General features: G+C 36.4%; 1 protein-coding gene and 1 non-coding gene across 2 annotated transcripts; one reads left to right on the forward strand and one right to left on the reverse strand.

The window, feature by feature from the left end:
* Positions 1-285: 285 nt before the first annotated feature.
* LOC107876430 lies at positions 286-5,424 on the forward strand. Its single transcript, XM_047408780.1, has 2 exons — positions 286-372; positions 5,002-5,424. Exons 1-2 carry the CDS (start codon positions 286-288, stop codon positions 5,422-5,424), a joined length of 510 nt encoding a protein of 169 aa, XP_047264736.1.
* LOC124897320 lies at positions 721-830 on the reverse strand. The gene has a single exon (XR_007054042.1). It is a non-coding gene; the product is annotated as a small nucleolar RNA R71 (small nucleolar RNA).
* Positions 5,425-14,241: the final 8,817 nt, after the last annotated feature.

Genomic DNA, 14,241 nt, shown 5'->3' on the forward strand with positions numbered 1-14,241 from the left:
TGAGATATCAGTACTTGGGCTTTCTTGAAGACACTTTACTACTTGATAAGACCACATAGACTTTCGTGTGTGCTTGGGAACTGCCAAGTTTTTGGCGCCGTTGTCGGGGACTAGTATAATTAGTAAATTGCTAAATTTTTGATTTTTGATATTAAGTTCAGTGTTAACAACTTGATCTTAGCTGTTGAATTTTTGCAGGTATAGCTGAATACAGGACTGGTGAGAGATAAAGAGTTGGTAGAGCTTTTTGCAGAAACAAAATAATTTTTTCAGCAAAGGCGAAGAATGGATGAACAAAGAAATAAACTGGCTGATCCAAATGCCGAAAATGTCCCATCTCCAGTTATCCTAGTTGTTCCTGCTCTTCGTGAGGTGGCAATTCCACTCATGAACCATGTGACAAATAGTATTCACTAGCCCGAACCAGGTGGTTAATTTGAATTGATGCAGAATATAGTGCAATTGTTGAATTCAGCTGGGCAGTTCCATGGCCTTTCACACAAAGATTCGTAGCAACACATACATTCCTTCCTGGAAATAAGCGATACTTACATTCCTGAAGGGGTGAGTTCTGATTATGTCAGATTGAAACTCTTTCCTTTTTCCTTAATGGGGGAAGTAAAAACGTGGTTACATGCTGAATGACCACTCTCCATTACTTCATAGAAAGATTTAGCTCGGATGTTCCTTAGTCTATTCTTTCCATATGGGAATACAACACACTTGAGAAGCGAGATCTTAAGCTTTAGACAGAAGAAAGGAGAGAATCTCTACCAAGCTTAGGAGAGATTTAAGGGTATGCTCAGAAATTGCCCTTACCACTATCAGTCCAATGATGTTCTTGTTCATACTTTTATTGAGGGATTGAAGCCACATACAAAGATCTCTTGGATTTAGAAGTAGGTGGACAGGCTCTTGAAAATACTTATGAAGAATTGTACACACTGTTGAATTGAATTTTACAAGGGAATCCTGACTGGGATGCTGATTTGAGAAGTGCTCCTAGAAAGGTTGTAGGGGTGTTAGAGGTAGACCAATTTATTGTGTTACAAGCATAGATCACAGCAATGCAAAATCATATGATTACTCAGCTTAATAACATAAAGTTGGGGGTTACACAAACATCCACTATAGCTAATACTATCCAACAAGTGAATTCTTGATTTGAGGTTTGTGGAAGTGGTGAGCATGCAGCAAGTGCTTATACAGCTAATCCAGATTCTTTCAACTATGTGGGGAATGTAAATTGTCAAGGACAACAAAAATTTGGTAATACTTACAATCCCAACTAGAGGAACCATCCTAATTTCTCATGGGGTGGAAATCATGTATATAATACAAATCAGTACAAGGGGCCAGTGCAATCAAATCAACATCCGGCTCAGAACAATCAAGCTACTACTCAACTTAGCAATATGGAGAAGTTAATAAAGCAGTTTATGGCTCAACAAGAACAATTTACAGCAGAAATAAAGACTCAACAGGCACAGTTTGCAGCTGTAACACCCCAATTTTCTGAACCAAAATGCTACACGGTGCTTATGACCTCGAAGGACCACAAGCTAACCCATGACTGATATCTGTACCTATGCACTGCAATATATAATGTAATAATGCAGAAAACATGAACATGTAGGCCATAAGGTTCAACTGAATAAAGAATCTGTAAAAAAATAACATCCATGTGGGTGAAAGATACCTAAAACAACTGAAAACTGAATCTGAAAGCTAAATCTGAGCATAAATCTGAAAGCCTGTAAGTACTGTCTGAAATAAGGAGTTGAAAAAACATATCTCAAACTAACTCCATAAACTGATAACTTGCTAAAATAATAATGAATAAATCCAATCATATTGTCCTCGAATAAAGAGGACTCACTGAATCTCTACGACTGGAAATGCTATGGCTACTGCCGAACTGGAGCTCGTGCCTCTGAACCTATGGTGTAATATGAAAAGAAAGAACCATAGTGCAAATGCATCAGTACAACTGGAGTACTGAGTATACGGGTGAGGTAGGCTAAATATAAACAGGGTTTGCATACATGAACAATGCTAACTGACTTACTGTTATGAACGTAAGAGTGCAAACATACATACATAGTAACTAAGATCGTGAGTACGTAATGGCTAAATCTGTATGCTAATACATGGCTGGAACCATAGTTCTAATAACATGGATGATTGTATCTGACAACCCTAAATTTGGTTGAACTCTCTGAGTTCCGTGCAATAACTGAATTTGACCATATCTAACAGTCCTGGTATACTGATATCTAAAAAACTATCTGAGTTCTTTTACTGAGACTGATACTGAAACTATGGGAGGTAGTTGTTTAACCGACATGACCTATAAGTGCCATTATGGCTATGATGGGGTCCAATCTCTGCCCTGACTGGGTAGGTCTCAATACCACACCACTTGTAAGGAAAACATATGAGCAACCCTTATATAATAGGTAACTCTAGTGAGAATGGTAGGAAACCTCATATAATAGGTTAAGACACCTCGTCTACCCTTATACAACAGGCTGCGATGTCTCAACTTTGCTGGCTACATAGTTCTGGAACACAAAGATCACTGCTAAGAATCGTACCTTCATATACAGGTGAGTTCCCATCATTGGGTTCACTCGGGGATAACTCCTAATCCCATATGAAGAGACTAAACATGATTCAACTGACTGTACATGGACAGGTTAACTGATTTTCATTGACTGACGGAGTAGTACTATTATCTGAGAGTTAACTGGGATCATAAGATTTCTGAGGTTTCCTGAGTCACATGACTGACTGAGTTCTATAGATTATATCTTGATTGAGATTATCTTGACAACATGACATGGCTCTAGGCACACAGCTATGTTTTTCAGGTATGAATACCCCTAGAACTCGATAGAAGAAAACTGACACATATGACATGACTTGATCATAAGATTGGAGTCCACAATTCACTATATCATAAGTAGGGGATAGTATACTTCATGTATTTAATCAACATCTCAAACATGGTATGGAAAGTATGGATATAATTCCTACACAAAATTCATATTTCCATCATCATACATACTTCATGCCATCACCATAAGAATACATAAATAGCATGGGCATTCATATTGAAATGTATCTCTAACATGGACTTGTTATTTAGATATCATGAAATCATGTAAATATGAACTTCTAACATCCTGGGCATTTTATCAAATACCTTACATGCATTCTTTAAGGCATAGGTGGATTTCATACTTGCATTAGTTCAATCTACCCAAAGTTCATGATTTTCAACAAATAATTGCATATATTCCATGAAAAACATCCTTAGATATCATCTTGACACTTGAACAACAATCATCAATGTGTACATGCTTATATCACCACAAAAGTTTACAAAATAACATTTAAAAGCACGGTTCTTGAACTCTATGAACAAATTAAATCCATAGATGAACACTATGCATACCTTAAAGCTTGATCTTGAAAGAGATCTAATGTTTTTGAAGGTTCCTGAAGAAATCCTTAGGCTTGCCCTTGATTTTTCTTGACAAGGGTTTAACCTCCTTTGGGAAATAATATTCTTGTTCCTGAGGAGTTGATCTTAAGAGAAAACCCTAATCTTGTGGTTGAAAGTGTAAAAGAGGGTTTTTAAGATGTTTTAACTAAAGAGAATGGAAGATAATATGTTCCTTGAGGGTTATAACTAGTAGGAAGTGAAGGGAAAAGACCAAAATACCCTTATAAAATAAATTCCTAGTTTCTGAAAATCATAGCTGACGACATTTGTGACAAGGAATCAAAAGTGTGGTAAGCCATCAAAAATGTCATCACACAGGAGCTAGAACTGATGGTTTCTTCCTAAGTTTGACGACCTTCATGGTAGGGCGTCACAAATGTGGTAAGCTACCACGAATGTTGTCACTTAGGAGCTGGTTTTTCCCTAAGGATGATGACCTTCGTGGTAGGGCATCACAAATATAGTAAGTTACCATGAATATCGTCACACAGGAGTTGGATTCTGCCTAAGGATGATGAACTTTGTGGTAGGGCATCACAAATATGGTAAGCTACTACGAATTTCATCACACAAGAGTTGGATTCTGCTTAAGGATGAAGACCTTCGTGGTAGGGCTTCACAAATATGGTAAGCTACTATGAATGTCGTCACACAGGATTTGGATTTTGCCTAAGGATGACGACCTTCGTGGTAGGGAATCACAAATATGGTAAGCTACCACGAATGTCGTCACACAGTTTCCAGCCTGACATGCTAGAGTAAAATAGGAATAACTCTTTGATTCGATATTGGATTTAGGAGAAATTGGTATCGTTGGAAAGACAATTAAATTATATATCTTTTGATAGGACATAATCTCAAAAATTCCAAGTATAATGAGAGATATTCTCTTTTGAAGTTGACTATACCAATATCCTTCTCAAGAATTCTATCGATAAGGAATATTTTGATTCATCTGATAGATAAGATTTATTTGAAGCCTTAATATACATCTAAAGTACTCATTAAACTATAAAATAAACATGATATACTATGCATGAGCTTGGTACATGGCTTTAATATTGGTTTGGATTTTTTGGGGTATTACAGCAGTAGAGTGTAAGAGTCAACAATTGCTTACTAGAAATCTAAAGCTACAACTTGGTCAAATGGCAGTAGAATAGAATACTATACCTCAAGGAGCATTACCTAGTGATATAGAGGTAAATTCAAAGTAGGCGAATGTGGTTACAACAAGGAGTGGGCTATAAACCAAGGAGACAGTTCAGGAGAAGGTTAGTCTCACAGTCACTGATGATGGTTCAAAAGACAATGCGAATAAAGAAGTCAAGAAAAAAGCAGCAAGTTATTAAATTCATATGGTAAATAAGACTCTACCCTTAAACTTTGCTCAAAGGGAAAGGAAACATCAAGAGGAAGCGAGTTACAAGAAGTTCTTGGATCTTCTAAAGTAGATTCACATAAATCTTCCTCTTCTTGATATTCTACAGCGTGTTCCAAAATATGCAAAATACCTAAAATATATAGTGTCGAACAAGAACCAGTTGACAGAGTATGCTACAGTTGCACTTACTGAAAAGTGCACATCTAACATTCAAAATAAACTGCCCATGAAGCTAAAGGATCCAGGAAGTTTCACTTTGCAGATCACCATAGGGCAACCTATTAGTGCTCATGGACTGTGTGACTTGGGGGCTAGCATCAATCTTATCACCATATATTGGTACCAAAAGATGGGTCTTGGGAGTCCCAAACCCACAACTATTGTTTTACAATTAGCAGACAGGTCCCTCGCTAAGCCTGATGGTATTATCGAAGCTGTCTTGGTGCAAGTGGGATCCTTAATCTTTCTAATGGATTTTGTAATTCATGACTCTGAAGCTGATCCTATTGTTCCATTTATTTTAGAATGACCTTTCTTAGCAATGGGACAATCATTAATTGATATAGCAGTAGGGAAAATGACAATAAGAGCACATGATAAAGTAGAGGTCTTTGATGTGTATAAGGCGCTAAAACTACCAGCTATATATGAGGAGTTGTTTGCCATATCTGTTGTAGATCTTGAGTTTGATCAGAGGCTGTTATTTTCAGATGATCCATTAAAGCAAGCTTTGATAGGTTGTGATCTTTATGGAGATGTGAAAGCATTGGCATTAGTTCAAGTCTTGAATTCAGTGGTCATTGAAATAAGAAAATTTCCTTTTGATCGATTGAACAGGCCAATTAGTCCATCCCTTAAACTTCAATCGATGAAGCTCCAAAATTGAAGCATAAGATTCTTCCTCCTCACTTAAAATATGTTTACCTTGGTGATAATGATACCTTGCCTATTATTTTATCTGCAGGATTATTTGATATGCAGGTACAGAAAGCAATGAAATTGTTGAAAAGGAGAAAGAAGGTGATCGAGTGGCAAATATCTAACATTATAGGAATAAGTCTAGATTTTTGTATGCACAAAATATACATAGAGAAAGTTTTAAAGCCTAGAGTGCAGCAACAATGCAAGTTGAATCCAATGATGAAAGATATGGTGCGGAAAGAGGTCATTAAGTGGCTCAATAATGGGATTATTTATGCAATTTTAGATAGTAAGTGGGTAAGCCCAATACATTGTGTCCCAAAGAAAAGTGGGATGAATGTGGTTACTAATGAATAAATGTGCTAATACCCACTCGTATGATGACTAGATAGAGAATCTGTATTCACTACCGGATGTTAAATGAAGCCACAAGAAAGGATCACTATTCTATCTCATTCATTGATCAGATATTGGATAGGTTTGTAAGGTAGGAGTACTATTATTTTCTTGACGGTTCCTCAGGTTATAATAAGATCACCATTGCTCCCGAGGATCAAGAGAATAAAACTTTTACTTGCCCAAATGGTACTTATGTCTTTAGACACATGCCTTTTTGCCTCTACAATGCACTTGCAACTTTTCAATGATGTATAATATAAATCTTCTACGACATGGAGGAAGAATTTGTTGAGGTATTCATGGAAAATTTATCTATTTATAGTGATTCTTTTGATAAATGCTTGCCGAATTTAGATCGAGTCCTAGCTTGATGTGAAGAGATAAATTTAGTGCTGAACTGGGAGAAGTGCCACTTTTTGTAAAGGAAGGAATAGTCCTTGGCCATAAAGTGTCATGTAGGGGACTTGAAGTAGATCGGGGAAAAATTGAAGTGATTAAAAATTTGCCACATCCAGTCACAGTGAAGGGAGTGCGAAGCTTCTTGGGGCATGAAGGTTTCTACAGGCGTTTTATTCAGGACTTTTTGAAGATTGCAAGCCCGATGTGCCAACTATTTGAAAAAGAGGCCAAGTTCAATTTTGAGGCGGATTGTAAAGAAGCATTTGAGAATCTTAAAAAGAAGCTGATTGAAGCACATATTTTGATTTCTCCGAATTGGGAATTACTATTTGAATTGATGTGTAATGCTAGTGATGTGGCTGTAAGGGCTATTTTGGGGCAAGGAAAAGACAATGTATTTTGCTCTATTTATTATGCTAGTGAAGTCTTAAATGATGACCAAATAAATTATACAGTCACTGAAAAGGAGATGCTAGCAGTGGTTTATGCATTTGATATGTTTAAAGCTTATGTGGTAGGTACAAAGGTTATTGTTCACACTGACCATGCTGTAATTAAATATTCCGTCACTAAAAAGGATGCAAAGCCTCGATTGATCTGGTGGATTTTGTTACTGTAAGAGTTTGACTTAGAGGTTCGTGATCATAAAGGAGTAGAAAATCAAGTTGCAGACCATTTGTCAAGGTTAGAAACTCATGATCTTGTTGTTGATAACTTTCTCTGCATTCGGTAAGAGTTTCCAGATGAAAAATTATTGTCTATTAAGGAGTGTGAAGTCCCTTGGTATGCGGATATTGTGAATTTGTTGGTAAGTATCTTTTACCCTCCTGAAAGTACAATTCAACAGTGGAAGAAACTGTTGCATAATTCTCGTGCTTATATATGGGATGAGCCTTACCTTTTCAAGAAGAGGCCGGATGAAATTATACAAAGATGTGTTTCGGAAGCTGAATTCACACAAGTGTTGCAAAAGTGTCATTCATCTCCCTATGGTGGACATCATGGAGGTGAGAGAACAACTCAAAAAGTTTTACAATCTAGTTTCTGTTGGCCTACATTATTTTGATATGTGGTAGCTTTTGTAAAGAGTTATGATCAATGACAGAGGTTGGGAACGATTTCAAGGCATCGTGAGATACCACTAAACAACATCCTTGAAGTGAAAGAATTCGATATTTTGGGGATTGATTTTATGGGACCATTCCCTCCATCAAATGGTAATTTATACATTATAGTGGCCATAGATTACGTATCTAAATGGGTGGAATATGGAGCTTGTTCTACTAATGATGCGAGAGTACTGCTAAAATTTGTGAAGAAGCAAATATTTTCCCAATTTGGTACTCCAAGAGCTATAATCAGTGATGGAGGTATGCACTTTATTAACACCTGGTTTAAGAATTTTTTAGCTAAATATGGTGTTAGGAACAAGGTAGCCACTGCATATCATCCACAAATAAGTGAACAAGTTGAGGTCTCCAACCGGGAAATAAAGTAAATATTACAGAAGACAGTTAATGGGCAATGAAAGAATTAGGCCGAGAAGCTAGATGATGCATTATGGGCATACCAGATAGCTTATAAGACGCCCATTGGTACTTTCCCATATCACTTGGTTTACCGTAAATCTTGCCATTTGCTTGTTGAGCTTGAGCATCAAGCTTATTGGGCTATCAAAAAGTTGAATCTTGAGCTGAAAGCTACGGGAGAAAAGTGATTATTGCAGCTCGTTGAACTTGATGAATCTCATCTCCACGCTTATGAGAACGCAAAGTTGTACAAGGATAAAACTAAGAGATGACATGATAGACAAATTCAAGATAGAGTGTTTGAATCCGAACAACTTATTTTGCTATTTAATTTGAGGTTAAAGTTGTTTCCTAGCAAATTATGGTCCAAGTGGTCTGGACCTTACGAAGTAGTACAAATGAACCTCATAGAATGGTTGAATTGTGGAACAAAGAGAAGACTGAGAAGTTTCTAGTAAATGGATAACGTGTAAAGCATTATTGGGCTGATCATGGAGACAAACATAATGTCTCCATCACTTTTACTAATGAGTGAGAATGAGCTAAGTCATGCCACGACATAAAATAAGGCACTATATGGAAGGCAACACACAAATGTAATCTAATAGGTAGTTTAATTTTTAGTTTTTAAGGACAAAAAAAAATACAAAAATATGAGTCATGCCACGACTGAAAATAAGGCACTTGGTGGGAGGCAACCCACTTTTTCTTATGAATATTTGTTATTTTTGGTTAATGTGCAGAATGAGAAACGTGATGGAGATAGAGAAGATACTAGGCAACTCTCCACCACCAGGTAGCAACTAAGTATGGGGTTAGGTATGCAATCATTATCTTCCAGAGTCATGATGTTGAATATCTGCTTTGATGAACCATCCTTGTCCTTGCTACATTTGACATTAAAGTAGGAAAATACTCTCTTCAGCCAAAAACCATAAGCTAACCCATGTTTTCCCTCTTTTTCTACGACAACTATGTTTATGTGTTCCATGACAATCGCTAGAAGGTTCACTTTTGGATATTTAGATAGTATTTCCATGAGGTATAGATCAGGGCCACTCATAGTAGTTCCTTTATCAGACCTAGGAAGTCGTACCTTATTAACAAACTCAAACAACAATTGAAATTCTCCCTTGAGAGCCTCTTTGTTGATATTTTTAGTGTCCTAGTCATCAAGTGAACCACAAAATTAAGAAACTCAGCATACCCTACCTCTAATTTTATGGACCTGATTTCAGAAAGTGTATCTTCATCTGATCCCATTCCAAACAATTGACCTGCTGTTAGATGCAAAACATCATCAGAAGTGCTGAAGTTATGATAAAACATTCTCACCTTCTTTTTATGTAATTGAGGCACAAGTAACTCAAACAGCTGCTCCCAGTGCTAAAAATTCACTAAATCAATTATCTCCCTAGTTCCTAGTATTCCATCCACGACAAGGTCAAATACTCTTCCTCTTAAGACTTCCTGAGTCTTAAGTATTTCTTTCTTTTTCTCCCTAGACAAACTTTTATCCTTTCTTGGGGAAGCATTAAAATTTAATGAGGAACCAGCTCCCTTGACAGTAGACTCAAGTGTCTTAGAGGTTTTGGATAATTTAGAATTGAGACTTGGTCTCTTGTCAACAACCTTTACTGATCCCTTTCTTTTACCAGTGACAGTGAACACTTGTTTCTTCACTAACAATCCCTTTCCTTTCTTTGGTGAGGTAACCCTTTTTTCTCTCACTTTATCCTTTGTAACAGAATTATGCTTCTCAATATCAGAAGCAAGTGACTCATCCTCATAGTCACTCAGGCCTTCAAACATGTGCTCAATTTCACAATGCTCACTTTCATTGAGCAAGCTATCAGTATCTCCATCTGATTCCTCACTATCTATCATTTTTTTAGCAGCCGGTTCAACCATATTTATTCCACTTTTATTTCGCATTATTCTTATTTTTGTGCTTTCCCTTCTACCATTATTGTTACCCGATAGATTAGGAATAGGTGAAAGTACCACTTTATCATCATCATCCCTTTCAAGGAGGTCATTTTCTATCCTAGTAAGCAAAGTAGGTGAGGATGTTTCTCTCCTAGGGGTTTTAGCACTTAGGGAAGTCCGACCTTGAACTCTTATTTCTTTAATCTTGGCTGAAAATAATGATAGTAAAACCCTTTTTGAGCCAAAGGGAATGGAACGGATATCTCTTATTTTCAATGAAATGTGCTTGTAGTTTTGTGAGGGTGAAAAAAGTGAGATCCCTTTTAGAGTTGGATAGTCTGAGAATGATGAGAATATCAAGGTTTTGAGTGATTATGGAACTAATAAGATTTTATATGAAAAAGAGTTTTTCAATATGAAAGAAAAATGATCTGATTTTTACTTTATATAGGTCATGAGAGAATGGTTGGTATTAAATGATTCAATTTATCTGATAAGACGTGTCTGGTCATATAGATACATCTGTTGGACTTTAAGTACAAGAGAAAGCCTTTGGAATAGGTGGGAGAGTGATGTGTCACAATCATTAAATATTTAAGACTATCATTATTTAGGAATAGCAAGTGGTACTAACCTGACTAGGGACCTGGTACCTAAGCAATGTCTAAACTCAACCACTGTGTGTTGTCTCACCATATTTTTTATATCATTTATTTCTTGCCATGGGTGTATATATTCAAATATATGAGACTAAATTAGACATGTAAGGCGTTATCTAACCCGGATGCCTATTCACATTTTTTTCCATGAGTGAAGGATTGTGAGAGTTTCCTGCATCCACATTGATTTTATCAGCTCTACCCCTTCTAGATTTACTCAACCAGTTCCCTATTGACTTTCATCAGGGATATACTAGGGATAATCCCCCAGAACTTGAAACTTTCATTTTTCTATCCGATCTATAGCTCTATCAATATCAAACACACTCTACATCTTGATTCTAATACCAAGGATATACGTCTCCATTATGGACCTTCACCAAAAGATGATGTTCATATCTTCAGTCATGTGGTCTGAGTATCCATTATTATCATTCTTGTTTTGGTTTCTCCCTCTTTACCTTCCCCGTAACATCAATCACTTATTATTCTTGGGAACCCATTTAAGTCTGATTTCCTAAAAAGGTGAAAAGGGAAATATTAACCTTTTTCTTGTCCAATTTGGTAATCTTTGTTTCCTTCTTTTGAGTGTTGTGAAATTTCTTATTTCACTCAAAGATATAGCTTTAGAAGGAAAAATATTCTTAGATTGACCATCTTTTCCATAATGGGTACATGAGGAATTATCCTTGCTCTTTGTATGTCTGGCTGAAGAGTTAGGCTCATCTCCTTGTCTACTGTATCCTAAGCTTTTTCTTCTATTAGATCCTTGGATGGTGAAGGTAGTTAGTATTTATTAAGATGTAGTCCAATTGAGAGCTTTCTCAAGTTCAGTCTTTACCTGAATCGGTTCCTTCTCAAGAACAATTTTTCTATAAATTGAAGCAGTTATATCAACCTTCGTTTTAGCCAATTCTCCTTCTAGTTGAAATCGTATCCTACTTCCATCACCTTTTCCCTTAGAACCCCACTTGATGATTTCATCTCTCCTTTTATTCAAAAGATTTTTGTCACAGGAGAGAGTCTTGCAAGTGCTTGATGCTCAGCTGCTTGCAGAGTCAGTTCCACTATTTATTTTTCATACTTAGATCTTTCTTTATCTTTGTCTTCTCATTGGTGATTTCATCCACTTTGAAACTCAACTCAATCACCTCTTTCTCATATTTTTCAAGGACTTTCTTTAGATTTTCTTTGTCCTTGGCAACATCATATAGAGGATCAATCAACACAGAGAAAAGAGATCTCAGTTTGCTGAGGGAGTACACCTTTAGATTTTCTTTGATGTCCAGGAGAGTAACATGTTTATCTTCATTATAATAAGTGTCTTCTTTCAAGGCAAAGAGTAAGTCAAAAACTTGTGCCTTTTCTTCCATTACCACCATGTAAATGTCCTTTCCTTTCTCTAATTTATCTAAATCACTTTATGAATCACCTTAGCAATTTGCAAGTACTTGATTTACAACTTTGTTAGCTTCAACTTTCCTGTTATACTTCTTTGGAACATGTTCCCTGCCTCTCTCCATATTAACATCTTGTTTAATATATTACTTGTACCCAACCTTGATCATTAGACAATCCTTAATTTAATGGCCTGGCTTGCCACATTTGTGATAGGCACCATTGCCTTTTCCTTCATTTAAATTCTTGCTAGATTCATCTCTTCTAGATAAAGCCCTTGATATTTTCAAGGATTTGAGTACCCATTTTACTATATAAGCTGTTTTATCTTCTTTAGCTCTGTAAGTATCTTTTGTGGCCTTTATATCACGATCTGAACTAGGGCCTGGCCATGATGGGTATCTCAAGTCCATCGAGGACCGAAAACCACCACCATTTCCTAACCAAATAGGACATAACAAACCTAAAAACAGCTGACTTTTGAACATAAAAAAGGATAGGAATAATAGAAATTCAAAGTTTAGAAAATGTCAGCCAAAAATACCCAACAACTACAATATTGACAAAGCCTCTAAACAATATCAAAAATCGATCTAAGTTGGGGCATGTCTCCCCACTCTGGCAATGACAATGACTATGATAATGTTAATGATAATGATAATGTAAACTCTTCAATTCTAGACTATGAAAGGAAACTAATGAAATTACCAAGTCTTTCAGATGATAAAAGCTCACTACTTTACCACCAAAGACCAATAAATCGAGATGATCCATCTAACATTCCACATAAAAAGTAGAAGTATCTTCGATGCCTGTGTCACATAGGGATACAGCATCCGAAGATAGTTTGTGGGGGTGAACACTAGCATATAACTCATGGATAGGGGACAAAATAATTTTAAGTCAAAGTACAATTCAAAACCATGTGAACAACATCATATACATACATAGGTAATATGACAGGATAAGGAATAAGTCTTAGCATGGATTAAAACATTATCCTGTACTATTTATCTCAATAGTTATAACAAGCACCCATGGGTTATATGGGTTCATCTCCTCCTGCTGAAAGGGTACCAATGTGTGTTGGCTTCATGAACTGGAGGTATCAAAGAAGATCATGGAATGCCCCGACCTTACGTCAATCCAAAATACAAATATATATCAATAGTGTGAACCATACACACAATTCATCAAGACCAAACCTCATGTCGGCAAACACGAGTTTCCAGTATAAGTCATTCAAGACCCACACCTTCATGGCTTAGCAACATACCCCCCATTAAGCCAAATTTAAAACAAGTTTCACATAACCTATTTATTAACCAATTAACCAACCATAACGTCACACATGGGTATTGTTATACCCTTATACTTCCAAGATTATCTCTATGCCATAACAATCATTTAACTTGGGGGAATGCCTTGACCCTCTTGTTTATTAAAGCAAATTGAAGGAATCCCTCGACTTCCTTTAGTTTACCAAATTAAGTATGGAGGATGCCTCGACCACCTTTGTTCATTAGATTAGACATAGCCACCAAGGCCCTATAAAATCCATGTTCATTGTTTAACATTTTATGCAATGCAGTTACATAGGTGGGTAAGTCAAACCAAGTGACAATTTCACAATTCAAAGCCATTTGCACAAGTGGGTAAAGGGAAACACAACTATTCAAATCAAATTTCAAAGCATCAATTTGGGAAAAACCATGACCCCTTAGTTTATTCACCATCCCTATGCACCCGACAAGTTCAAAATCATTAATAAAGCTTAGTCAATGCATAATAAATCATGAAAAACAATTTAAGAATCAACCCTGTTAAAACTCTCAACCACACCAAAAACCATATTCAAAAGCCTCCAATAAAACCAATTAAATTTATGCTTTTCATAAAGTGATCATTGGGGAAGAGTAACATGCCTGAAATACCAAGATTTATGGGGTGAGTTCAAACCTTGATCCCTTAGATGATCAACTTTTTGGAAACCCTTAGTATTTTTCTTGAGGAAATTTAAAGAACTTTGAGAACATTTTGATTGTGTTATGAATGTGAAATAACCCCCTTGAGTTCTGTATGGTCGTGGGGACTAAGTAGCACGAAAGGAGA

Source organism: Capsicum annuum, chromosome 3, assembly GCF_002878395.1.
Source record: "Capsicum annuum cultivar UCD-10X-F1 chromosome 3, UCD10Xv1.1, whole genome shotgun sequence".
NCBI classification, from domain to species: Eukaryota; Viridiplantae; Streptophyta; class Magnoliopsida; order Solanales; family Solanaceae; genus Capsicum; species Capsicum annuum.